Source organism: Chroicocephalus ridibundus, chromosome 2 (assembly GCF_963924245.1).
Source record: "Chroicocephalus ridibundus chromosome 2, bChrRid1.1, whole genome shotgun sequence".
NCBI lineage: Eukaryota > Metazoa > Chordata > Aves > Charadriiformes > Laridae > Chroicocephalus > Chroicocephalus ridibundus.
This window is the reverse complement of record NC_086285.1, coordinates 54,780,897-54,808,727: the sequence shown is the minus strand read 5'-3', so window position 1 is coordinate 54,808,727 and position 27,831 is coordinate 54,780,897. Positions and strand designations below refer to the sequence as shown.

Here is a 27,831-nt window from a genome sequence, read left to right as displayed (position 1 = left end):
GCTCCACACCCGTGCCTTGTAGGCTGCCTCCTTTGCCTATCTGGCATTTTTTCTAGACTGTAATGTTTATTGATAAGACAGTGGTTTTTAAAGAGGACCAGCATAGAAATCCATCACAACAGAACTATTTTAATGATGCCAGAGAGGAGAGCAGAAAAGCAAAAAGCACAGGCATTTTAAATGCCCCATGGAGTCTGAGGTTTGCTAGCCTCAATGCTCAGCCAAGCTGAGGGAACTACTAGGAGTAATTCCCCTCCCATCCCAAAAGTGGGATTTTTATGTAATGGAAGACTTCTATGCAAACAAACAATCCCCTCACGTATTATGAGTTGAAGCGTAATAATAGTCTTGTTCTACCAGGACTTCCTCAAAAACCAACCCTCCAAACCCATCACACCAGTCTTGTTTCATTTATCACGTATGATCTGGCCCAAACGGCAGGCTCACTTATACCAGAATGAGCATGGTACCGGTAATCTGTAAGGAACAGAGCTTTTTCTGGCTTCCCCTTTTGTAAATCCAGTGTTTTACCTGGTTTGTACTGGACTGGCACTGCTGTGAGCGAGATCTGATTTCGGTCTTCAGTTTGAACAGATTCAAAGTGAGTTCAACTAAGAGCAAAATCTTTCCTAGTTACCACAGTGTTGAAAAGCCAGCTGTGCTTGCATTGCAAAACCAGCTGTAGACCTCCCATTGACCAGCAAGCACAGCATCGAGGGCACCACGCATCTTTCAAGAAATCACTCTCCCGTGCTGTGCTGAAGGGCTTCAGTAAGCCAACTTTTCAATATGGGAAAGGAAAGTTGTAACAGGAAAAAAGTACCACAGGCAGGCTAAATTCTCACTGCCCTTTCGACGTTTGAAAAACAGACCCTTGAATTACAGAAACAAATATAAAAATAGCAAACACATGGGTAGGTAATAGTTATATATGCATATATGTACTTATGTGTGTGCATATATGTGTTTGTGTATCTGTCTGGTTTCTATTAGATCGTCTCCTCCTTTCCCATCTGTCAAAGCTGCGTTGCCTGTCTTCTAAAGCAGTAGCCTGGAAACTTTTAGACATGTGCTTATCTTTAATTACATGAGTAGTTCCCCGAGTGCTGATGGGAATACTTTTATACAAGGGAAGAGGGTTAAAGTGCAGATTTATTACAGACTCAGACGATTTTCCAGGCCGTGTTTGTGAAATAACTGAGCAGGAAGGATTAGAAAGCTGGAAGGAGTCCCAACCCTCTTACAAGCAGGACAACGACTGTAGACATTTAGAAAAATCAGATTTAGGAGTAAATCCTCCATCACACTGGTAATGTGACAGCCCCTCTGCAAAGACTGGGATAAATCTGCCGCTGCAGTAAAACACTCTGTGGCATCGTGCGGTACCTGACAAGTGTAAGAGGTGACTAGGGTTGGCTGTGTGATCTTCCTGAGTGTGATGGGCCACTTTCCTCGTGATTAAAGCTCTCCGGTAATATTCCCAAAGCACCCTTGGGATCTGGTGGCTAGAACAGGAAATGATTTTCTCATCCTCGGGGAATTTTTCCAGTGCTATAAATGACTGACTGACTTTTTCAATCATGACAATGAAAATGTAAAAAGCCAGTCTTGATCTGAGTTTCAAAATATATTTCTGATTTGAGCATTTTTTTTGTAAGCCGTTTTTTCGGTGATCTCATTCTGATTTTTCTGAGTTACAGGAAAATATAATTTGGATTTCTAAGCAAAAAGCATTTCAGGGTAAAAATAGAGGGGTTTTTATTTAAAACTCACTGCAACAGAGAGGTCTTGACAACGTTGAAAGTAAGATTGAAGTTACATGGAAATGGGCAACTCATAAAAAACAATTTTCTTTTTTTTATAAGCAGTTTGGGGTTTGTATGGTTTGGAGGAGTTTGGGTTTGTTTTTGTTTTTTTTTTTTTTTTCTTTTCAGTTAGAAATCTTAATTTTGAAAAAAAATTCTTGGTGTACTTTACCTAGGAGCCTATGCTCCATTTTTTCAGGAGTGATTTAAGCTTTTATGAGCTTGCTTTTAAAAATAGGTCTCTGAGACACCTAAACACACAGGACACTTACACTTTGCAGAACTGCACCTGAAACGTACGGGGTCCAAGGGTGCTGCACAGTTTGCAGCAACGGCAATTAGCACCTTGCCCCTTTTGGCCTCCTGTACAATATATTATTTATGAAAGAAACCTTGACTAATTTAAAGTATGCCATGCATGCTGGTGCTGCTGAATTGCGGTTGCTGAGTGGGGGAAAAGGGAAGGAGGAGATAACTGCAACTGCAAGCAGTCACAGTTTTTAAAGTTGTTTTAATAAAAGGGCATAGACAAAGGCATTTTTGTTGCAAATGAATCCTAAGAGAGGGGCAGTTCACAGTCCCACCACTGAGTAGAGTGTTTCTCACAGAGGTTTTCAAATGTTTATATGTTTTTCCCTCAGTTGAAATAACACCTCCATCCAAAGGCATGGGCTAAAATAGGAGAGACTGGTCTCTACTGGCAAACAACTGCCAGCCACAGAAGACTTCCTGCCTGGCCCCATAAATACCGCGCTTGTATAACTGGTTGTGGCCAGATACATACACAAACACCCCAGTCATCGCCGAACCTCAGCGCTGGAGACGGTGTCCATCACTTTCAGTGCTTATGGTGCTGCTCCTCGGCACGTGCCCTGCCTCCTCGCTCCATTTTTATCCTCCGCTCTCCCCTGGGTCCCAGGCGGCATCAGCCTCGCTCCCTCCCCTTGCCATTTTTCCTTGCGCCTCTTGACACGGCGGCTGCAGCTCGCCTTTTGGCTCTCTCTGCCGAAGCTTTCGCATCTCCCCCTGCTTCTCCGGGAGCAGCAGCCTCTGCGGCTCTTGGTGGTCGGTCGGGCAGGAAAGATGCCTTCGCCTTGAGGCGCTGCCGGTCTCCCCCCCAACACACCCCGTCCTGGTCCTTCTCCTTCGGCCTCAGCAACTCTTCGAAGAGGAAGGAAACAGGGTTGAACCCCGCCGGCGGGGCAGGGGAGCGGGTGATGCTCTTCCCCAGCCCTCCGGAGGACGCCTGAGCGCCGCGTTGCCATCGCGACGGACCCGCCGCTCCCTAGATAAGGCGGCGGCAGCATCGGCGGCAGCCCCAGCCCGGAACGGTCCCGCTCCAGCGCCGGATCGTACCCTCCCCATCGCCCCGCACCCCTTCGTAAGTACTTCATTCTCCCGCTTGGGTGGCTGCTTGCTTTGCTCTTTTCTTTTTTTTTTTCTTTTTTTTTTCTCCTTCTTTTTTATTTTTTTTTCTTCTTTTCTTTTCCCCCTCCTTTAGCAGCCACCTCCAGCAAGGCAAGTCGCCCGCGTCACCCGTGGGGACTCGCAGGAAAGCCCAGGGTCCCCACTCTGCGGGGAGCGGGCTGGGGATGGTCCCACGCCGGGGAAATTGGGGTGCGCCGGCGCCGAGGCTGGAATACACGGGATGGGGTCGTGGGGAGGAGAGCGCTTTAGCGACAACTGCTTCAACTAACTTTAGCTGCGGGACGGTGGGAGAGTTCACAAGCAGATAACACAAGCCAGCAGAGTGGGAACTGGCATCAGGACTTCTTATCCCCCTGCAGATGGCACGTGCGAGGGTTACTTTGTACCTCAAGGAAATAATTAAGGAAGGCTTTGTATTTTTTATTATCGCCAAAGACAAAAACTTTGTGACCAGAACCTGTGCAAATGTATCTTAATTTTTTTTTTCCATTAATCAAAGTTTAACTGTTGGTATTTTCATTTTTTTTTTACAAGTTTATGGGAGGTAGTGGGAGTCAGGCCACAGCCCAACCAGGGTTTTGAACTAGTGTCCAGAAACACACTGTCTGCGAGAGAAAACTATCCCTAGATAATTCTGTGGGATTGCTGCATCTGTGCAATTATTAGTAGCAAAAGCTTTGGGTGGAGGAATGCTCAGGTTTTCAAATACCTATGTGTTTCCTAAGAAGTTTTAAATATGCTTTTAAAAAATAAAAGTCAGACTAATCTGACAAGAATGCCTGGAGAGAACAGCCAAGTGCCCAAATAACTGAAGAAAAAAACTCTGTGGAGCAGCATGAGGCTGCATTCTGTGCCATGGAAGACATCACTCCAGTAGAGTAATATTAAACATATAGTAAAACTCATAAGGAAAAGTTTTGAACACAAAGCAGAAAAGGACTTTCAACTTTTAGGGCACCTGTTTTCTACTCTGACTGCAGTAGATGAGTTGCCTTGCTTTATTTACAAGATTTGCCCTGGAAGCAATTGTGATGGGGCTAGGATAGGACTAAGGTATGGGTGAAGGTGCATATTTCCTGGTAAAGGAGCCAAGTCTGCCTGCTAAGCACAGGTGGAAGGAGCCAAATGCAGCAAGGTTGGTACCATTCCCCTTGGCCCCTGCGCTGTTTCGGGTGAGCTCTGTGTTGGGAAGGTGGGTGCAATGTGACTACAGCCGGGTGATAGTATATTATTCCTTCTTTACACATTTATAAATGACTTGGTGCAAATAAGGGGCCTACTCACACTACAGGACCCTGCAAAGGACACGCGACAGACGGAAGGTCTGTCTCTGCCTCCCACATAGGTTTAGGGAGGGAAGAGAAGAGCAGGTAAGGATGCTGGGAGCTTGTCCCTCCTTGCTCATTGCAACCAGACAGAGAGGGGCAAAGCAAAAACCTGTCAGGAGACCATAAGTGTGTGTGCGGTGGGAAGAGATGCACCATTCTTAAAGGGCAAAACCTGACGCCTGAGCAGCTCTTTGGGCAGCGTAGCAAAGCATTGCCCTCGGTGGAGGCTGGACTGTCGCTGTTGGAGCCCAGCCTCTGCCTCGTGCCTGCATGGGGCAGCACACTGTAAGATATTCCCACTTGTTCCCATTCCAATTGTTGAGCTCAGCAGCAGCAGCAAGGCCAGGCCCTGCCTATGGGAATGTGGACATGCACGTGTGCATGCTGTCCCACCCCAGGGCCCCAGTTGCCCCCATTTCAGCTCTTGAACTCCCCTTCTCTCAGCTCATGGCAAAAATATGTTTTTACGAAGTGCTCTGGGTCCAGGAGAAGATAGGTACATAGTGTCATACAGGCTTCCGTGGCAACACTATTATCAACCTACCAAAATAAATACTCAATAAATTCAGATTGCCTGCTGCCACCAGACAAGGACGATGTCAAGAGTGTTTTTATTTATGAAGCATCCATGTCAACAGGCCAACCATTGCTTTAATGATTATGTATGTCCTGCAAACTAGCGCATGGTTTTTCTTGGGGATTTAGTCAATTGCGGAAGCAAAACATTCCCCTGAACTAAAAAAAAAAGTGGGTAATAAAAAAAGAAAAATCCATATACTTGTGGACAACACCACACTGTCTTTTGAAGTCCTCAGAAGCACAATTTGTTACAAAGCGCCAGTTCACAAATTCTAAATATTCAACATAGAAGGGAATGACACACACGCGTCATGCCTTGAATATACACCGGGGAGGACTATTGACATTGATGCCCACTGACCCCCTGTAAACTTCGATAAGAATTGCAGATCAGAAATTCATTTCTCCATCTTGCAGGTAAGAATGATCACCTACTGACAACTCATTTGAGAACTGCATTATGCCCTGAGGCTGGATACAAATACACACATGTACCTAATTTCCATTAGCTGTATAGCACCTACAACCATTCAAATCCTAGGAGAAATCAAGAAATGGAGTTGTAACTTTCCCCCATCAAAAGCTATTTCTGTGCCTAGTTAAGGTCAAATGAAAAAAAAAAAAAAGTCCAGCTCTTCAGTTTTGTTCTCAAAGCTTTAGTTTTCTCTCTTACAAGGTCTCTTTCACGAGATTTAATTCCAAGTTGGTTTAAATGTCACATGATCAGATTCACATCATTTTGGTAGAAATACGTGAGAGTGGCTTTGTGGAAAATTCCCTAAGCTCCAGGCTGATTATTTGAGACAAATATCTACATTAAACCAACTGCACATTGACATAGTAAAACAAAACTGGTTTCTTTGTCCATCTCTAGGCAAAATATTTTTACCTAACGGAAGCAGAGAACTGGTTGCGCTGGTGGACTTCTTCATGAAGCCCCACAATTTAAGCAAATAAAGAATCCTACTATTTGCCTGAATGTGTGTGTGTTTTAAGACTATGTTAGCGAGTCGTAGGGGTTGTACCTCTCCTTTCTCTGAATAGCTTTATTTGGGCATTTTAATCAAGCATATACACCAACTGAGAATTAAGAAAAAAGTTTTAGAGCGTGCTTTAAGTGACCTAGCAATCCATCGGTGATACCTAGAAAGTGAAAAGTTCAGATATTTGTGATCTGAATCGCCATCTCCTACAAAGGTGTCCTGCTGTTAGATGACAGTGACTCAGCAGGAGGGCTAATCCACCTGAGGCTGAAGTAGCTTTTGCTCCTGTCTGCACTTTTCAGTCCGCTTTATCATTCCTTGCTCTACTCTGACTGTAAGCAGAGCCGATCCTATTGAATGCCAAATGCTTTTACAAGGAGCAAATGCAAAAGTAAGTAATGCAAAGCTAGAACTTGTCTCAGCCTTTAGGGGAGCATTTAAGGCATCTCCATCAGCTCTGTCTTTACCCAGAAGAGACTCCAGGTGACTCCTTTAGGCACATATCTCTGCAGGGGGTGGTCCAGCCACAATCTCAGGCTAAATGACTATTGAATCCTAATTTGTATGGAAAAATCTATATCCCTTTCAGGAAGTGTCTCCTGCTGAGCGTGATTTAGGGCTCCACTGTAACCATTACAGTTGCACAAAGGATGAATGTGGCTCATTAGGTCGAGAGATAGAACAGAGGGCAAGAAAGAAACCAGAACCTCAGTCCATCACGTAAATGGCGAGCATTACCTACCAAGGTGACTGACAGCAGCAGAGAGCACAGGCAGTGCTAGCATGAAGGCTGCTAGGAAGAGTTGCACTTAATCCGAGAACGTGCTTCCATTTGTAAAGGCACATTAATGACTTCATGCAGACCCCCATAGCAGTCTTCCTTCCCATGCAAAACGTTACTGGGGAATCTGTGTCTTTAGTGGCGGGAATCGATTTTAGTGGTTTGGGAAAGCACCATTACAATGCTCACATACATCACCTCTCCTTTGAACGAGAGCTCTGTGCGTAATGCGCAGCGATAGCGCGTAACAGCACTCACAGGTTTCCACATCGTGTATGTATATACGCCCAAGATACCAAAACTCACGATACATTTTGGGAATCTTTCTCTTTTTTCATTCTTTTGTCAAACAGACTGTCACAATGTTCAGAGTGGAAACACTTTTGTAAGCAAGGCAATGCTGGCTGCAGGGCAAACCTTTTTTTAAAAAAAGGGAGGTGCGTGTAGGAAGTTAGGCTGTAAAGCCATATTTTAAAGCACTGCAGATGCCAAGGGCTTGGCATCTGTGACGATGAAAATGTGAAGACAGATCTAAGAGATTTATTTTAGAATACTGTTTTTCAAACTTCTGTATTAAGAAAAAATAATTAGGGAAGCCTCTCATAATCTACGTATACCAATCCTACATTAAGTCTCTTTACAAAGCTTAATTTTTGTTAGGTGAAATAACTCAATTGAAAACTTAGCGAAATCAACCCGAAGTTAATCATATTTTATAAGGCATTTCCAGTCAGTATAATTTACTACCAATTTTACGTTTAAATTTCACTATCTATCCTCAGTTTTTTTGCCTCAAGACCCGTGCAAAAAAAGTCCATAGTGTCTGAAACGGTATCCCTGATTTTACTGGAAACTTTCTAAACAGAGTACCCTTCAGAAAAGAACATTTTTCTTACAATCATAGTATTTAGCCAGCGTGCCCTCATCAAATCCTGGAAAATCAAATGGCACTGAGGAAAATAACCTCCCTCAAATCACAAAATGCACTGTGAGCCTTCATATGGCCGGATAATAAGTTTTTTGTTTTAAATAAAATTATGACTGCTGCATTTTAAGCCATAGCTATAGCTTACTTATACAGTGGATAAACAGAGCAACCATACCATGCTAAGGTGCATTCAAAGATTTCTTTATGCAGGGTCTTCCCAAGTGGAAGATTAATACTGTAAATGCAAATAAAGTCTCCAGGCAGTATAATCCTTTAGTACAGATGAGAGGCTGGACTAAGGTGGTTCTGCAGTGAGCAGACAGAGGTCGAACCCCTTATCGAGGCCTGATTCAGTAAGCTATTTAAGAATTTGCAGTATTTCACAAATTTTTGTGAATTTTGCATACTGAAGGGCATGGGAGTTCACCCCGTATGTACATTATGAGTCATTGTTCCTGACCTTTATTACTGTCCACCAGTGTTGCTCCGCTTACTCTGAAGTCACTGGAGTTTAGGACATGTTTTTCCATCCCCTGAAGAATTAGCTTAGTACATGATTATGAGTGCGACCTTTCATATTTTGTTTGGCAAATATTTATGTGACTGGATTTTCCTTGAGGATTAATTGCTCTTTACATAGACACAAGTTTAGTCATAGAAATGAGGTTAACTCCCCTACTGTTCTGTTTCTTGTTGACAAACAACCACTGCAATTAACAGAGAAATAATATGGGTAGCTTCTTTACCCACAGCAAGATAAAAACAAACTCCCACAGTACAGTCTTCTATTTTCCTATCCTCCTAGTCACTGTTTTTCTCCAACTGCCTTTTCTTTCACCTTTCTCTTTTATTTACCTTTTCTTCTCCACCTCCCCTTCCTCCCTTCATTTTTTCCCAGTTCCTCCTGTCTTTCTTCCATTATTCATGTCGTCTCCTGGTTTTTTTCTCTTCCTCATTGCCTTCTTCCTCCCTACAAAAAAATCACAGTCTGCTTTTATTGCCCCATTTTATTCTCCAAAATGGAGAACAGAGTTTGTGAGTAAGAAACTACCACAGCAGTTACTGGCTGAAGGGAGACGATACCCAGAGCCCTCAGACCGCACCTTCAGGTTGAAGGTTTTTTCCTTTAACAATGTTCTGTCATTATGACGGGTGTCTGCTAAGCAACCATAGCAATGATCAGCAGTTAAAAAAAAAAAAAAAAAAAAAAAGGCCTAATTTCCTTCTTCCTGTGATGGCATCTGGGGTGGTCTCAGAGTGGCCGAGTCCAGGATCAACTCTCAGCTTGGGGGATGCTGGGGGAGCTCAGGTAGGAGGCTGGGCTCCAGGAACCCTCTGCAGTTGCGAGTAAAGGGGGATAAACCAGTGAAAACAGCAATACAGTGAGACCTATAGAGCACAGGCGCTTAAGCAGCTTTCTGAAACGGGTTCTCATGCTCTTACCAAGGTGATGAGTAATTCTACTTCATGCTGGCTTTCGGATCTGTGGGCACTGGCCATCTTTCAGAGGCAGCACTCACACCTAGGTCTTCGGGGGTATCCAGGCTCTCTTAGAGGAGCTGGACTTGTAAGACTACCTCAACAGCATTTGTAATTAGAGTTAGAGAAACACCAAATATGATCCTTAGTTTTCAGTTGAGAAAGCATGTAGAAGAAAACCAGAACAAAACGTCCTATTTCCTAGCATTTCTTTTGTGTATGTGATAGCACTTTCTGCATGATCACAGTCAGTATTCTGTAGAACCAACGTATTTGCCATGCTAGTGAGGTTTTCTTACAGCAAGGCAGGTGGAAAATGAGGTATTGTGTGTGTAACCAAGGCAGTGAATAAATGCATCTCTTATCACATGTGAGCAAAATCAAGCCAGCAGACTGCATGACAGAGAGCAGCTGGAAGACAGGAACTTCTCATGATCTGGCTAGCAAGTGGATACATAACACCGATATGTCTGTTTTATGTCATGCTGCCTTTTTTTTTTTTTTTTTGCCTTTTTTTTTTCTTTTTTTATGTGGTAGCCTCAAAGGGGGAGAAAAGCCCATTTCAATGATGTCAACAGAATGTGTTCAGCCACTTGATATCCCAGAAGACAGACTGGACAAGCGAGATTCACACTGTAACCATTTAGGTAAGTGTTATTAGATGATGTCACTGCAGTAATTGGGAGAGGCATTGTCTTCACATCATTAGGTCCTGTCCAGTGCCCGCTTTTCCCCTCCAGCAACACAACTGAGCCCTCATGAAACCTGATAGATTACACCTTCTGCTGACACTTCTGATGCCAGATGGAAAGGCAAAGAGCGTTTTTCCTGCGTATAAATATCAGCCAAAGCTCTAGAGCGAAGGTGATTAAAGAGGAGAAAGGAAAAAGTCATTGTTCTTTTCCCTGGTAGAAAAAGTAGAGCAGTTTCTTCATTTATACCATAATAAACAGAAAGCTAGGATATAGCTGAGCCTTCCCTGAGCACTTTTTACATACGCAATTTCAGTAAAAGATTTGAAACACCCACTTTTGCCTCCACTGGGGCGGCTTTCAAAATACTTTTTCTCCTTCATCGTCAATCTGTTTCCTCTCTTGAAACTATTTCATACATAACTTTTGCACTGAGCATACCAACGGCATCTTTGCCCCACCACGCTGCTAAATACCAGACTTCATACTTGATAGATGTTCTTTTTGCATATTCATGGTCTTTGCCTCTGCTTCAAATGTTATTACTTCGCTCCTGCCTTGCAAAATTGTCATAAAGATTTAGCAACCCAGAAATAAAAATCTATTTGCTCAGTGTTACCCGTGTGATGACAATAACAAAACACAAATGCAATTTCACTTGCTTGTCAAAAAAAGTGCCTCGCCGTGGGCAAGCATAATTTTATAAACTTTCTTTATCTGGCCTGCAAGGAAGGTATCCTAGTTCTGCCTCTACCACACAGCATTTCTAGCTACAGGCACCTCTTTTACAGCTGCTGGCATACCAAACATAATTGTTCCATGAGATTACTTATTTAAATAAGTACAAAACGTGTCCCATTCTACAGTTGGGAAATCGAGGCAGCAGGAGGTTAAACAAGCTCATTAGGACTGCGCGGGAAAACTGTGATGGCTGGAAAAAGACCCCACATCTTCCAGGCACTTCACCTGCAGGTTGTCCTTCCCATATCTACTCGCAGGCTCACAGATGTACAGCTGCCTCCAATAGCGCGAGAGAGCCTGAAACGAAGTCCCATTGCAGCCAAGTCTGCAGTCAGGGGTTGGGTGGGGGTAGAGGACCCTGCTGAAGTCAAACAAGCAGCTTTTAAGAAATCAAAGCATTGGCTTGCGTGATGATACTAATGACAGGCTAAATTCAATATTTTCAGCTTGCATAAGCACCCAGAAATGCCGATCCTTGCAGAAAAACCGTGCTGACCATCTGAGTCATCTGAGTCAAGGCTTGTTTTAAGGGAAAACCAAAAAATCCAGGGTAAAGTTACATAAATCAAAAGCGAATACCGACTGCTCAGTGGCTCTGGAAATAAAGCCAACTCTCGAAGGGAACAATATACTGGCTCGGTTTACCAATACCTCAGGCCGAACCCGCACACATAAATCTTTCCTTCACAAAAGAGCCCTTGTAACTCTTGAAGACAGCCCGCACAGTTAGCGCTGGACGAAACAGGAATGGCCATGGGACCTCCGCACTCGATGGTGCAGCCTTGCCCCTGCCATGTAACACACCGCTGCCCACAACTCTCTGCCTCTGTTTTATGTCTACCACCTAGAACACAGGAGGACCACCTAAGTCACTTGACTCCCACGTAGTATGGCACAGAGGCCTCTTGTACTGACTATTTAAGAGATGTTTCTCCACAGGCATTTTAATCTACTTGGACGAAGGCAGTATTATTAAAACTTTTCTTTTTACCATCTGGTTTATTAATTCACCTCAGTTTCAATTTCTATCCTTTTCTTTTTTCATTTGTTTTCCCCCCCTTGTAGAGGATCTTTCAGAGCAGCTGATTAAGAGCTGTGACCTCAAAAAGAAACCAAGAAAGGCTAAAACCATACAGGCTTCTCAAAACACTGAGCAGGACCAAAAAAAGCCAAGGAGAAAAGATACGCCGGCTTTACACACCCCACCACCCCTGACAGGTAAGCGATACATCTCCTGACTTCAAAAATCTCAGTTCAACTGAGTGGATGGAAAGGACCAGAGAACCTTCATTCACTCATATCACCTTGGAGGTGGGCAAGAAGGCAGCTCCATGCCATGCGCACCTGGGAAGGCACGCAAACAGAGAGGATGACTTTCTCAAAGGCATTCCCTGTTAGACAAAGGCGATTTTTTCCAAAGGGTCAGGGAATACCAAGGTGGGTGGGTGCGTGCTCCTGAAAAACGTGCTCCCTTGGGGCGCATAGGCTTACTGCCTTTACGTGATAAATGATGTGTATTTATCTATAGCTGCTGAGCCATGCCTGGTGTCCCAATTCAATCTGGTCCAAAATCAAAAAGGATCCAGTTCAGCCACTGCACTCTCTTGTGAAACTCGTACCCAGTGCTCAGGGGGAGGATGAACAGGGACAAGGCTGGGAGGAGACCAGAGAGGCACACAAGCCGGCCGCGGGTTGCTCCTCCTGGAAATCGCAGGGCTCTTGTGTTTATGGGGACTCTGGCAAAGGGCGGGTGTTTTGGGAAGCCAGAAACCATCGCAGCAACAAAGGGGCTCCTTGTAGGATGCTCCCTGGTGCTGTGCATCTACAGACCTCTGAAGCTCAAGAGCCAAATGCCACCAACCTGGGGAAGGGAAGAACGAGCAGAAGACTGCCACCGAAACCTGACGATCTTCCAAGACCAGCAGCGGGAATAAATGTTTGTCGCTTCTCTCTGCTAACAAGCACTCCTTGTTGTGCTCTCCAGGGAGAGAGCTGTGCTCTTGTATCCACTGCATTGAGTTCTTCTTCCCATGCCGCACATACACAGAGGAGTTAGCTGGTAACTACTTGCATGGCCCCCTGTGTACCCACAACAATTCACCAAGTCAAAAACAAGCAGCTGGGATTTTCCAGTGTTTGTAATCCAGATATTGAACTCAGCACCTTTGACTCTGTTCAGCTCTCACATGTATCTGCTCCTCCATGGTTCTCTCCTAGGGAAGAGCTGCTCAGAGCCTGGAGAGGTGCATTTTATGCCCACAGTACTCATACCATAAAGAAAACAGAGCTTCACTACTTAAAATAAGCCATTTCTGTGCGGTCACATTGCCTCCCAGCAGAGGCTTGAACATCTGTATGATTAAGCTACTTTGATAAGATGTCTAAGCTTCTGGAATAGAAGATCGCACTCATCTTTACCGTGATTTCTGATGGGTTGCAGTTTAGTCCATTAAGTGCAACCAGAAACCAGGTGACCTGATAGCATCACTGTCTATAGTCTATGGGATTGAGTTGGAGGAAATGTATACCCTTGCAAAACCTAAAGAGTAGGTACACCATGCAGAACAGGTCATCCACTTGTGCAGCCTTACTTCAGAGCAGTCATTGTGAAAGTTACACAGGTACAAATTTCTTCAATGTGAACAAGGCTGAAGTGGCATTTAATTTATTTTTTTTTTCTTGCCTGCAGGCATACTTTCAGACTTTTCTGATAATCTGCTGAAAAGATACGGTATCACAGAGAAGCCACAGAGAGAGAGAGTGAGTCCAGGCTCTCAGATCACTGAACTGGAGCAGAAAAAGCCCAGGAGAAAAGATACGCCTGCAATACATATCCCACCCTTGATAATAGGTAAGAAACTTACTTAGGTAAAGGTGCGCCAAAGAGGAAGCAAAACATGGCTACCGTCAGAGGTCCGCTTGGGAGGAGGCTGGAAGGAGGTTGTTCTGCCCAGTGTGCTCAGCAGTTCCTGCTGAACTGGACCTATTTGATCAAAGTGTATAATAGCAGTGGTGGCTCATGGAAAGTCTTTTCTGTATTTGCTACTCATGGTTTTGGGACAGAAGGGTAGGGGAGTAAGAGAAGACATTAAGTCACTTGATTATCTATCTCTTGCAAACCTGATCCTACTTTTGTAAAAGGCCAACTACTGCCCTGCTTTTCAAATTGAGCACATGCAAATTTTTAGGTCACCAGCACTATACTAACATAGCTCACACTGTCTCAAACAACCTGGAGCAAACTCATCCTGATTAACCTTCTCTCCATTCCACAGTCCCTAACATGCACTGAGGAAACCAAGCTGTGATGAACTTCTCATTAACAGCACCTTAAAGAGGGTTCTGTGCTTCTGGCATAATACACAGTGCAGCAGCTAATTTGCTTGGTGACCATATGAAGTCAGCCAGACATGTTTTGGTCCTAAGACCCTTTGTTTGTTGCATTTCCCATATTCTTCTATCACAAAAGAGCATCAATTCACCAGTATTTCTGAAGGTCATCGAAGATGTAAAGCACTGTGTAAATGTTAATTACTACTGCTAGCTAGGGATGCAGGAACTGGTGCAAGATTGTATACTACGCACCAGCCCTTTCCAGATCACAGGATGGAGCAAAAACCGAATGAATTAATGAACAAATGAATGAACAAAAACCAAACAAACACCAGATCCAAAACTAGTGCCAAAACTGGAAAACACTGTTGCCTTAGGAACCTCTTGTATGAACTAGTTTTGCAGTGGGCTGGCGCTATCCAGCTGTGAGGCACACTAAATGAAGAGGTCCTGAGACAGATACTCTGGCCCTGAGCAAGTGCTCAGTACATCAACCACCTGAAATTCAGGTACACTTTGAATGGAATTTCCTGTATACCTAATAATTACAAGGTGTGCAGATGACTGCATCAATCCAAATACGCACTTGGATTTGTAGACATCTCCTTTCTTTGTGAATTGGAGCCTTCACACCTGACTTAAACCTGTGTAAGAATTCTTTTCATTTAATCAGTATGAGGCTCCCAAAAGCAGGGACTACGTTTGCAGGACCAAGGCAGCAAGCATGGTGAATACTAGTGCCTTGCATACTGATCTGCCTCAGGAAAATGCAACGCTCATGGAACTCAAGCATCTCAATGGCTTGCGGCATCGGAGCTGCTGTGAGTGAGTCACTGGAAACCCCGTCCAATTATCTGCTGGGGGAAATGGAAGCTATCATACAATTTCTGAGCCCAACTGCAAATGCTCCACTTCAAAATATTTAATATAGAGCACTGATAATGAACCGCTTATATAATTGCTGGAGGAAATTACCCAGCAAATTACCCAACATTTCACATGACAAATAAATTAGGTGGGAAAAAATCATAGTCTTTTAGGGATCAATTCAGAAACAGAAGCAGAGGCAAAGTTTATCAAACCATTGGTAATAAATATTAGTCCTGTGTATCGTACTTGAAGCCTACTCTTCCCATGGACCTTGGAGGAGAGACAAGAAATTATTTTGGTCAGTTCGAAAGCACCCACAAGAAAAGTCGCCTTTCGCCATTTATAACACCATTGAAGATGCTGCGTGTCCCTTGCACTTCGGGGTATACACGGGGAAGGAGAACCTGAAAGCGAAACAAGTCTGATTGATAGAAATCAAAGATGAAACATGTGACACTGAAACTGAGAGGCTTGACTCTTCTTTGGTTTAAATGTAATTGCTAGCTAAGAGGATGCAGCAAGGGTGAATTATTTCCTTGATCTGCCTCAACAGCACTCTGGTTGGCTTACCGCCTAGTCACTTAGGACCTCAGGTTTCCACCCTAGCTTTAACTAGCTCAAGTAGGCACTTAAGAGAGAAATAAGAATCATTGTAAGGGTCTTCACCTCCTGCCTCCCATGAAGACTTCCTCTTTAACTTTGAATAATTTTCAAAGTGAAAAGAAGCTAATACAAGTTATATGGTAACAGAAGCATGTTATAAATCCCAAATGATTTGGCAATCAAAAAACTCAAAAGGGAAGAGCGCAAAAAAAGAAAAGTGCAGTGACCTTCAAATATGTGACAAAATTCAAACTGTGCATTTGCTGTTGGGGAATGATAGAAAGTAATGCATTTTTCAGCCGTTTGCAATTATCCCTCCAATAACACTTTCTTGCCTACTGGTGAAGCCACCTTCCAGCACTCAGCATGGAGTCAGAGCAGCCGGCTAGATGCTCCAGCTTTTCCAGATCCTGTATTCTGGGTCCATTTCCCAACGACTGACCCCCTGTGGCAGACTTGTGCCTGTATCAGGGGCAAAGCAGCCTGTGTGTTCGAATGCCTGAATTTCATTCCCTCCCTACTTTAAGCACGCATATTTTCTTCTCAAGATACATACCAACGTACAGTGTTCTGCTGGTTGAAATTCGCCAGCGGTGGCTCCGTGACTTGCTATGAAAAAGCGACTCATTGTGGCTGAGGGCTGCTCCAATATTTACTACTTGTTTACTTTCAGGGTTATCCCATCAGGTAGCAGACAGAGCACAAACAAACGGAGCTCTTGCGGAACTGCTGTGCGAAATAGAACCTGAATTATAGATTCGAGACCTGAGGAGCCCCGGCAGGGCTACGTGCGCTAAATAAATATAGACAGGCCTTTCTGTCCCCGTCTCCCTGTTATTGGCGTGGCTGCCGTCAGCAGCACACTCAGTGCCGCCTCCATCCCTTGCGACCTGCTAATGAGGATTGTCCCCGTTTCTAACATTTCCCCTTCAGATCCCTCCCAAACGCCACTTCCAGATGCCAATTCAACAAGCTCTGCTTAATTGCTTGTAGTAACAGAGCTTAATTACTAGATTATCTTTTTAAGCAGCTGTCCACACAAAGAGCTTCGTTGTAAATGTAGATAAAAATGGCAGCTGTGTTATCTCTCTCCGTTTTGACCAGCTGGTTATGAGCACTTCAGGATGGTCCCTCTCCTTCTTGGGTGACCAGAGATATTTTCTATCGCAAATAAAAGCAAGTCGAACAGACCACACAAAGTGATGAAAATTAATGTAGCTACCACACGGCACATGATCCAAGTGAGAAATAGAATCAGTTTTACACCTTGCAAACACCCAAGAGGGCTGCTAAATTAGGATCTGAACATTCCTGAATGCAGGAACCCATGGCTACCTGTTGTCTGCAGAAGGAGACTGAGGAAATCGGTCCTTAGCCAGCTTAAATGTCTAATCCTTGGCATCACAAAACCCTCCCCTACAGGGGTCTGACTTTTAAATTTATTCAACCTTCAAACTCCTACAGAAGTGGCGCAAATAAATTATGCCATGTGCGTATAAATGAGCCATGAGCAGAGGTCCCCTCCAGTGGCCAGCTCTCCTTCAGTCAGTCAACACCTTGGCTTTCTGAAGGGATTAGACTAGAAGACAAAATATAATCACAATTCTAATGTGGTTTTTTTTCCCTCTCACATGACAGCAAATTATTTGAATCTGATCCAAATCCTGTATTCAGCTCTGGGGCACTCTATTGCCATCCTCACTTAGCAATATATTCAATTAACTGAAGTATTTCTGAGAGATCTTCAGGCCTGTGGGTTTGAGCAGGAATGTAAATACATGTGTAAATATGGGATCACGGTTCCTGAAATGTGTCTGCTTAGGGTTTCTTAATCAGATCAGAGATAACTAGTAAAACCACAGTTCCAGACCCTCATTCTCCCTCATGCCCTAGAAAACTAGTTAAGGTAGCTCCTTTTGGATAACATCAACCACCCAGTGAAAAATCTCTGAGTGACGCAGGAGAAGTACAGCAGTTTAATGTCATCTCGTGTCCTTTTCCAGTGCAAGGGATGTGACTGGAGCAGTCCAACGCTCTTCCAACCGAGCTGCAGGAGTTGTCCATAAGCAGTCAAGGGGAACTGGTGACATCTTGGTGGTTTACTGATTTACAACCCAGGAGGAGTAGCTTAGATCTAGGTGACACGTGGCAAATGGTTGATTTAAGCCAGCTTCTGCTTCTGCCTACGTTTGAGCTTCCTAACAGAAGCTCCCATGTCTCTGAGCCTTTGAGGCCCTAGTCTCTAGCTAAACATTGCAAGTAGTTGCAATTTCTGTTGGGAAAATACGGCTACATCCTATTTCTCTGCTGTTTTCATTAGTCAGATCTCTTGGCAGATATTAACAGAACAACCTACCAATCCTTAAAACAGACCTGCAGGATGAGCTGCATTTCATAATACACACAGCTGGGAAAACAGAGGCGGGGAGGCTAAGTGATTTACTTAGACAGTAAACAGAGAAAGACTGACTTACAAATGTTCCCCAATTCCTAATCCTGCTCACTCCTTTAAACCCAGAATTTCCAAACCACATATAGTAAAGCACACTTTCCCCACAAGTGATCAGTGGCATTATATCAAAGAAAATAATCCTTTCCCTGTTTTATGGAAATAATTCTTGCAAAGACATCCCATTTGTATCTTCCCTCCACCATTTTGCATTAAAAGGATGATTTTAAAGGCACATAGTTGTCCTTGAAGTTGCTGGTGGTCCATGGTCTGGAAAGTTAATAACTTGCAGCTCCAGGCTGCATCCTCCTCTGAACTTTGAATCCTGAACTCTGCTGAAAGCCTTTGGAGTTCATCAGTCACTAAAGTGATGCATCATCTTGCTATGGATTGTGGTAATCCATCTAGCCCGCTACTGATGTGGGTCCAGCTAAGAGCTGGAAAAATCGGCCTGGCTGCCACCTTCCAGCTGTCTCTAGCTCTAAAAAGGCTAGCTTATATGCTATAATCAAGCCATTAGAATTACATAAACATACTTTTCCTTCATCACTTCATAATTCAAATAAGAGACATGATTATGAAGCACAGCGCAGCTTTATTTAGCTTACATTCCTGATTTCTTATTCCTGAGTTTACTCAGAAGATAGGTTAGCTCTCATCAAATGATCCATTGTAGCTTCACACTTCAAGCATATTTTAGCTATGTCTTCCTCATTCCTCAAGTGCTCCATGAAGGAAAAAAGACAACAATAAAAAAAACCACTTTCCCCTACCGGCCCCTGCCCCCTAAATCCCAAAGGCAACAGGAAAAAAAAAAAAAAGTCTGTATTTGCCTAAGTTGTCTATATGAATAGAAGTCTGGGTGGGGAACATTTATATCCATCTCCATAAAATGGCATAATTCTTTGCAGTTAACAATGGTGGTTACTCAATTGCTGCCTGAGCAAATGAAGTCCTTTGTGTTTCAAAATAATATTCATTCATGCCTTTCAGTTTATCTCATGGTCCTGCTGAAACCAGCTAGTTCACAAGACCGGCATGGAAATGAAGCAGGAGCTAACTTAAATGAAGGGCAGTATAGGTTAATATTTTCATTAATTCATCACCTCTTGAAAAGACTCCAAAGTTGAAGAAAATCTTCCTGTGTGGTATTGCTCTATTTTCAGAGCTTGTCAAGACTGAAAGCCTTCTCTGTGAGAGGGCTTTCAATGCAGAAAGAAGCAAAACAGGTTGGTTTGACTGCACGGCTCAGCTGGTTAGCGCAGACTGAGAGCAAACAGCAGGAGACCAAATTAGGGAGAGATTTCATTGATCTCCACACAATGGTAAACCTCATCCTGTTTTTAGACTACGTTAACCTCCACACCAAGGAATGTGGGCATAAAATATATCTCACAGGTCACTTGCTTTTTACTGGGAACAAGCAAAACCAAGCCAACCTGTTAAAACAGGGATGAAGAACATTTTCTCTCTAACACATTGTCCTCTCTTCACTCAATGAATTTAATTTCTAATAGAGAGAACAGTTACAGTAATCATAATATCTTGATATCACACAAAAGACTCAAGATTCGTAAGGGACTTAGAGTTTTAAGTGTGAGAGAAAGACAGACAGAGAGAAGCGGGGAGAGAAAGATACTTGTGGAAGGTATGATCCACGACCTATCTATATAATAGAGGAGGACTTTGGAAGAAGGCAACACTTATACATGGAAAGGTACTTCACACAGCATACCTACAGCTGACGAAAGGTTCCTGGAATCCCCATGGTGTGCTTGAACTACGAAATCAATTCCCTTTCAATATCATGCCATATTGTTCTTCGGGGCTTTTGTGATAGGGATGAAGCTTTATTTTTCTTCTAGGATGGCTAGGCTTCAAAGCTTGTTAAGATCCTAAACATCAGTAAGCCGTATACTGCCTCAAAGCCTTCAGTAACGTACCTGAGTGTTTTAACATTGATCTTAATCTGGTTGCTTTTGCAATTTATTGATATGCGGGTATTCTAACTTTTGTCTCTTTTGGCATCTGCATTTGCAAATTCTAAGTAATATTGCTGTGTACATATAGAAAACAAGCATGCATATACACGTTCGCATAAACTGACTGAGTCACAAAGATTAATCACAGTGTTTATTTCATCATGCAAGCTCTTCCCCTTTTATAGCTTCCCAAAGTCTTTTAACAAACAGTTTCCCACATGAAACTTCGGTGTCTCTTTTCACAGGTAGCAGAAATATGCTGGATTTAAGAATGCCTGATAAATTTAGCTAAAAATGCAGTGATCCAGTTCTAGTTCACTAAATATCAGGAGACTGATGCGTCAAAAATAAATGAGGAGTAGCTCCCATGATGCTGGAAAACTACTTAGGATCAAGAAATTAGAGAGAACTGAAGGATTCTTCTTATTCTGATATTTTTCTAAAGAAGTAATATTTTAAATCAACTCCTTTTCTCTCTCTCTCTTCTTTTTTTTTTTTTTTTGTCCTGCTGTTTTTAAGGCACTAAGCTGCTTACAGAAGAAAAGCAAACAGTGATTATGGAAGATGAAGAAAAGGATGGAGACACAATCCCCAGTTAAGATTACAGTGATATTTCCAATAATGCAGTGTAAATAATTCTGGGTCATTCAAAGTGGCAGCACATAGGAAAAACAGGCCTTTCATTTTTATAAATAATAATTTTCTCAAGCATGCACTTGAATTTAAAGTCTCTTCAAGTGCTTATCTGCATCTCATAAAATCCCAGCAAGCATCATAGGAGACGACGACAGAAATTTCACTTACATGCGGAGTTGGAAGGATTCGCTTGTCTTACTAAAAGCAGCTTTCCAGGATCTTTGTCACTGAGGAATCCACCTCAGACCAGATCTAGCTTTGCGCAGCGTGGTGAGAAGGGTTAACACAAAGGACACCACCAATGTGCTGTACCTGGCACTAGATACCAGAGCAGTTGGTAGCACAAGGCCGTAAAACATCAACCGATGATTCAAATTGCATTTTTCTCCTGACGGTTCACCTCATTCGTCCAGCTTTCCTCTGCTGGAATAACACTGACCACGGTGCAAATTCCCACGTGGGATAGATGGAGAGAGTGGGAGGGCAGGAATCAACTCCAAGAGTCCCTGAAATGCAAAGCAAGCACTTCCTCTGCCTTATCTGCTCATGACTTGTATTTGTGAGGAGAAAAAAAGGTAGATTTACTGCAGTACAAAAACTTACAGCTAAGGGCTGCCAACGCTGACACGTCAAAGGGAACGGAGGGCAGAGACACAGAGAAGAGACACATATGGGAAGTGCAGCGCCTGCCTGTTGCACCAGGGTAGACCATGGATTTTTTTTTTTTTTTTTTTTTCTCTTTCAAAGGTTTTATTCCTGGGTTGGTGAAAGACAAACTAGTTGGAGAGTTGATCCTTTTACACCATATTTTTTCTTTTGTCATCTGCTTTTTAAACGGATTCCTAGGTTGTCAGTTAGGAGGGTCTGCCAAGATCAAAAATCACAAGGCGGGGGGTAAAAACTGAGTGAAAGGAATAGCATTACTCCATCCATACGCATACTGAAAGGTGGGACAGCACCATGCTTTTATTTTTCTTTTTAATAGTTTACCTCATTGATTCAGCCAAGAATTGTTTCCACAGCCAGCTACAGCCTTCGGCATTTGTACAGAGACAGGTACTTGTAGAATATTATACAAAATAGGTAGAACTGGGTAGTTTTGTGCTTACCTTAATAGCTCCATGCGCTAGATGGAGCAGTGCTGCCGGCTGGACCCTTAGGACCTCAGCAGAGGGGTTAAAGATTATTTAGCCTGGCAGGCTGAATTTAGTTATCTTTTTAACTAAGACCCTTAGGCAGACAGCTGAGGAGCACACTAGTTTGGACTTCATTTGCCACAGTGACTGACCCAGCATCTTTCATGACAACGCAGTCGATTCGCAGATATCCAGCTTCAAGATGTAATCAACAAGCTTATAATAAATAATCGTGAATTAAAGTGTACAAGAGGCCAGCTATATTATTAATGGGATGCCTGACACCTAGGAGGTGTACTTTTTTTTTAATCCTGTTAATCTATCAGTGAGATGAGATAATATTTAAAATATAATCAACCGATAGTTCATATAACAACACTCATGTAAGGTACACAGTAAACTATGTCACAGCAAGTACGTGACAAGAAATATGTGCAATCTGAGTCGGCTTTACCAGTGAAGATGGTGAATATTGTCAGTGCACAATACAGCAAGAGTGAGAGTGTGGAGTCCTGAAAAGATTCAAATGACCATCAGCAACGGATTAGCTATGAAAATGCACATCTTCAGACATGAAGGCCCTTTAACAGCACAAGGAAGGAGCACAAACAGGATGCAGCTGACTTCACTGCTCTAAAGAGGATTCGTTTCCAAGCCTGGGGAATGCTGACCCAGCTTAATATGAGAAAAAGGAGCACCCTTTAAGCCTAGCACTATATGTTCTTCGCCAAAGAGGAGTTACAGTCCCAGTGACACCTCTGACGGCACAGCAGCCTAATTTACCATCCCTGTATAGATCAACTTGAAGCCCAGCCATAAAAATGCCGCGACATCCATCATTTGCTGCAGTTCATTTAAAATTGCATATTCATAGCGTGGTAATTCAGTATTTACTGTTTTTCCACCCAGGCGCAACACGAGCAACTAAAAAGTCATTTTTCACTTGGTCAATTAAGTAAATAGGAGTTTTTGCAATGTTCCTGGGAAGCAGTGTGATGAATCGTTTCTCAAAGCCTTCACCTGCCTCATTGCACTCAGTGAAAGTGTTAAATGTTACTTTATTTAGGAGTAAGATACAATTTTTTTCAAATCAGATAAACGCTGCCCCTTGCCCCAAAACAAAGCCTTTAGGTGTTGCAGAATCGTGTGTGGACTGTCCTATGCCATGAATGTGGTCTATGTCAGTCAGTCTCTGAACTCTCCCTTTAAGACCAGCGAGTGCTAAAACTGCAGAGATTGCTCTCCCAGGCAAATGGCTGGAGCTGGTGTGTTCTGGGGCAGAAATGCTTTTGTACCCAGTGTCCCCCAAAGGTCACAGAATCACAGAATGATCACAGGATGGTAGGGGTTGGAAGGGACCTTTGGAGATCACCTAGTCCAACCCCCCTGCCACAGCAGGGTCACCTAGAGCAGGTTGCACAGGAACACGTCCAGGCGGGTTTTGAATATCTCCAGAGACAGAGACTCCACCCCCTCTCTGGGCAGCCTGTTCCAGTGCTCTGCCACCCTCAAAGTAAGGAAGTTCCTCCTCATGTTTAGGTGGAACTTCCTATGTTCAAGTTTGTGCCCCTTACCTCTTGTCCTGTCCCCGGGCACCACTGAAAAGAGCCTGGCCCCATCCTCCTGACACCCACCCTTTAAGTATTTATAAGTGTTGATAAGATCCCCTCTCCGTCGTCTTTTTTCCAGACTGAAAAGACCCAAATCCCTCAGCCTTTCTTCATGAGAGGTGTTCCAGTCCCCTCATCATCTTGCCCACGGCCATTACAGCAAAAATGGAAGGGAAGGGAAAGCGCAGAAACAGTCTAAGCCTTTCCATAAGCAAATTTAGGCCTGCGATGCTCCAGACTGAAGTCTCTTTCATCGTCTGCACACAGGCAGTGGCTGCTTTAGGGCCGTAGGGGCCGGCTTGCCCCTCAGATATTTAGCTGGAACAGCATCTCACCGCAGAGGTTTGCACTGGGCGGGACAACCAGTCCGAGTCCGCAGGGAGGATGAAGTGCTTCAGTCAGTGAATAAAAGACTGACTGCAGTCAGGAGGCTGTTAATGGCTAATATTTTGGGGGCGAATTCTCAATTAACCTCTACCTAGAAATGAAGGGACAGGTCTCCATTTACACTAGAATTGGGATAAAGGGGTGGCCGTGCACTTTAGCAACTTTCAGCTGATTCCAGGAAGGCCATACCCTATCTGAAGGGGATATATTGAGCATTTTTGTAGTGCTAAACATGAGATCCATAGTTTAAGTGATTTGCTCGGCTGAACTGAAGCAGAAACAAATCCAAAGCAACATTCATGATGCTATCCCTAACTCACACTATAGCTGCCGATAAAACAGCATTTGTATGCATTGAGTTTAGCAATACTTACATTGAAATTTTGCCTGGTTGAAATTTTGTCTTACTGGTTAATAAATTGATAATCGTACACTGCTTTGACCACTTAAATTAATAGATGCGTTTAGACATTGTAACAGATTATCTCCCTGCACCTCCTATGCTATTCCCACCTTTTGAGATTACATTTTGTATGCGTGACCTTACAGTGTTCTTGTATGCAGAGGGACTGCCCAGCAAGTGCATCTACAAGTGAAAATCAAAAGTGTACACCAGTGAAGCACACTAGAAATTTTGCCTTCTCACTTGTATTTAGATACATTCATAAACACATATTATTCTGTTCCTTGCATCCCCCCAAAAGCCATGAGCCTCTTAGACTGAGGTGGTGTGAACAGAAATACCAGTATTCTGGAAATGTAGTTCTACAAATAGAAAGAGTGAACATTAAAAGCCAGTTTCTACTCCATGATAGTGGCTCCTGGTCCTGCAGGAGGAACCCATGTCAGTCTGTCAGAACCAGGAGCTACGAAGGGAAGCTTAATCAAAGTTAAACAAAGCTTAAACAAAGTTATACGTATCCCAGGTTTGGTTTTCTGTATTCTGTTTAGGCTGAAGAAGAGAAAGCTTAAAGGGATCTTATCAATGTACATAAATGTCTTATGGGAGGGAGTAAAGAAAAGGGACCCGGGCTCTTCCCAGTGGTACCCACTGACAGGACAAGATATAGTGGGTACAAACCGAAATACATGAAATGCCACTTACAAGTAGGAAAACATGTTTTTACTACTGAGCACTGGCACAGATAGCCCGGAAAGATTGCTGGAGACTCCATCCTTGGAGATTTTCAAAACCAGACAGGACACAGCCCTGAGTAACCTGCTCCAGTGGACCCTATTTGGATTGGCCAACTCCAGAGGTGTCATCCAGCCTCAGCAATTCTGTGACTATAGCCCAGGATCCATACCAAGGGAGCTGCTCAGCGATGCTTAGCAGGTCTGTGAGAGATCAGGGAAGTCTGGGTTAAAGGGAGGAGTACATGCAAAAGGATAGTGACCGATCAGCCGGAAGGACTTGTGCTGGACAAGCCTCTGAGCAACAGAAGCGAACAACAGACCTCAACAAGAAGGAGAAAGGAGGTGGGGACGTGGCTAGTCAAGAACCAAATTTGCTTCACAAACCCCGCTGTCTACCTCACAACCTAAAGAATTGGAAAGGCCCATTTAAGCTGCTGAGCCACAACTCCTCCTCCCTCCTCCTCCATCTCTGCTCTGGCTGCCCTTGAGGACATTGGAGACAATTTTCCTTTCCAATCCCTGTTTGTGTAGATATACAATACCCAAAATATACATAATGAATACTTGAGAGTCTCTCTATGCCTCACTCAGGCATTTTTATTTTTTTTTACATTCAGATTTTTAAGTCCCTCTCAAAAAACAGAGCACCAAACTTTCTTGCTGTGGCAAAGCGACCAAAAATTCAATTCACAAATGGACAAACAGAAAAAAGGCTACATTTGCAAGCATTGACAGTTGCAATGAGTAATTCATAACAAGTCTAAATGGCATCATAAGTTTGAGATCACAAGACTTCCCAATAAGGACAGATTACTCAGACTTATTTCTATGCTTGCAGCAAGTGGTTATCATCAAATCATCAATGCAGAAAAAGGTCGAGAGCATCGCAAAGCCAGACCTCCCCCATATAACACAGATTTCATTTTTAAACTTCGCACTTGGAAAATTTCCCTTTGGTGTACACTAGATGTCAGGGTTGGACTGAGAGGATGAGCTCATCCACTCCACCACACAGCTCCGCGCATCAGGCTGGATGCCATCAGCACAACTAGTTTTGCTTACGAATTATTTTTGTGAAGCACACGATATTTACAGGGAGCAGTTTGCACAAATATCCTCTCCCCCCCACTTGGCAGTATTTCATTTATGCCAAAATACCCAGGCTTTCGAAGAGGGAAGAGACATCCTGAGATATCTTTCCAATACCAATGAGTATCTGCTGGCATTCTTCACCTTCCCCAGCTCCAAGAAAAAGAGAATCATAGAATCACAGAACGGTTCAGGTTAGAAAAGGACCTTAAAGATCATCTAGTTCTAACCCCCCTGCCATGGGCAGGGACACCTCCCACTAGACCAGGCTGCTCAAATAAAAAATCAAAACTCTCTAAACCACTTGGGTGAACACTTTCTAGAAAGGGCTCTAATAGACAGCAACTTGGCACAGGATGGACTTGTCTGGAGAAAAGAGAGAGCAAAGACAAACCTGATCAGAACCGTATTAAATTTGTAGGAGCCATATAAACTCCCCATGACATCTCAGGTAGGTCATTTCATTTCCTTGTGCCTTGACCACATAGCAGTAAATTCAAGACGGCAACTTATCTCAGCTTCATGGCACAGGAGAGAGTGTGGACCAAACACAAACAAGAACAAAGACAAAAATCACTCCCTTTGTGAGATGCTAGTGACACAAAAACAATAACCCAAATAAATAGTCAGTAATAATGAAAGGCAAAAAAAAGAGGTTCCCCTTTCAACTTCTGCAAGGGACCCAGTGCTGTCCACTTGTCCAGAGAGCAGTCAGGTAGGCCTCTGTTAGGTAAAGCGTTAACTAAAGGTGTCCTAAAAGGAAGGAAATGACACAGACAGAAAATGTGTTTGGAAGGATAGTATAATTTTGCATTTCTATACAGCCTATTTGTGCACAATCCTTCAGGGTATTCTACGAGCAAAATACAGTTCTCGGGGAATTCCTAGAGATAAATCACTTTCCGTAAGCAGCAGGCTTTAAAGTGCATTCCTCTTAAAGTGCATTCCTGCATTTGGTTTAGGCAGTGACCCAGCCCGGCTGCTGGAGTCACAAGTTCTGATGGTGGTGAAGGTCAACGCCACAAACATGAAGCATGGGGTAAAAGAGATGAAAATAACTGAAACAAGGTGACCTCAGAGCACTCGGGCAGTGGGGATGCCCAGCAAAACACTGTGGAAAGCTGCCAGACCTAAGGGCGAGTGATCTCTCTCTAAGGGAGCGGGGGGCAGCCGTGACACTGGAAACACCCCCCCTCCTCCCCCGGTCTTGTCATGCAACAACCAGCCATGATTTTAATGTGACGGTCACACAGCAGCGCTACATCCACCGGCCGGCGCAGTTTTGATGTTGGACATAGTTACAAACCTGTAGCGTGTAACAGAATGCGGCTTCACAGTGAGTGAAGTTTTAGAAAATATAAATAAATAATAGAATAACAGAGAGGGGTCAGTCTAGTTTTTATAGAAGAAATTTTGCCTCACAAATCTTTGAGACTTCCTCGGAGGAGGTAGTAATGGTTTGTAGTTCTCCATTTTGACAAGGTCCTGCTGTCAAAGCTACTGAGGTGTCATGGACTGAAAGAAGTTTGTAACATATGATCTTAAGATGTGTAAATAACTAGTTAACAATGGGGGAAAGAGAAAAAAAAGCGTGGGATGAAATGCTCAGCATTGATAGTAAAGGAGGATTGTCCTCTCCACTATTCAACATGCTTATCCAGAAGATGTGATTTGGAGAAGGTGTAGATGGAAGAAGAAAATAAGCAGGGAACAGAAATGAATAATTTAAGGTTAAAAAAGAAGATGGAGAAGAAGAAGAAGAAGAAGAAGAAGAAGAAGAAGAAGAAGAAGAAGAAGGAGGAGGAGGAGGAGGAGGAGGAGGAGGAGGAGGAGGAGAAGAGGAAGGAGAAGCAGC

General features: G+C 43.4%; 1 protein-coding gene across 1 annotated transcript; it reads left to right on the top strand.

The window, feature by feature from the left end:
- The first annotated feature begins 2,616 nt into the window (after positions 1-2,616).
- On the top strand, positions 2,617-27,311 carry PPP1R17 (protein phosphatase 1 regulatory subunit 17). The gene is made up of 5 exons (XM_063325541.1): positions 2,617-3,186; positions 9,849-9,958; positions 11,810-11,962; positions 13,434-13,595; positions 20,501-27,311. The coding sequence occupies exons 2-5, from the start codon at positions 9,877-9,879 to the stop codon at positions 20,578-20,580; spliced, it is 477 nt and encodes a 158-aa protein (XP_063181611.1). The 5' UTR covers positions 2,617-3,186; positions 9,849-9,876; the 3' UTR covers positions 20,581-27,311.
- Positions 27,312-27,831: the final 520 nt, after the last annotated feature.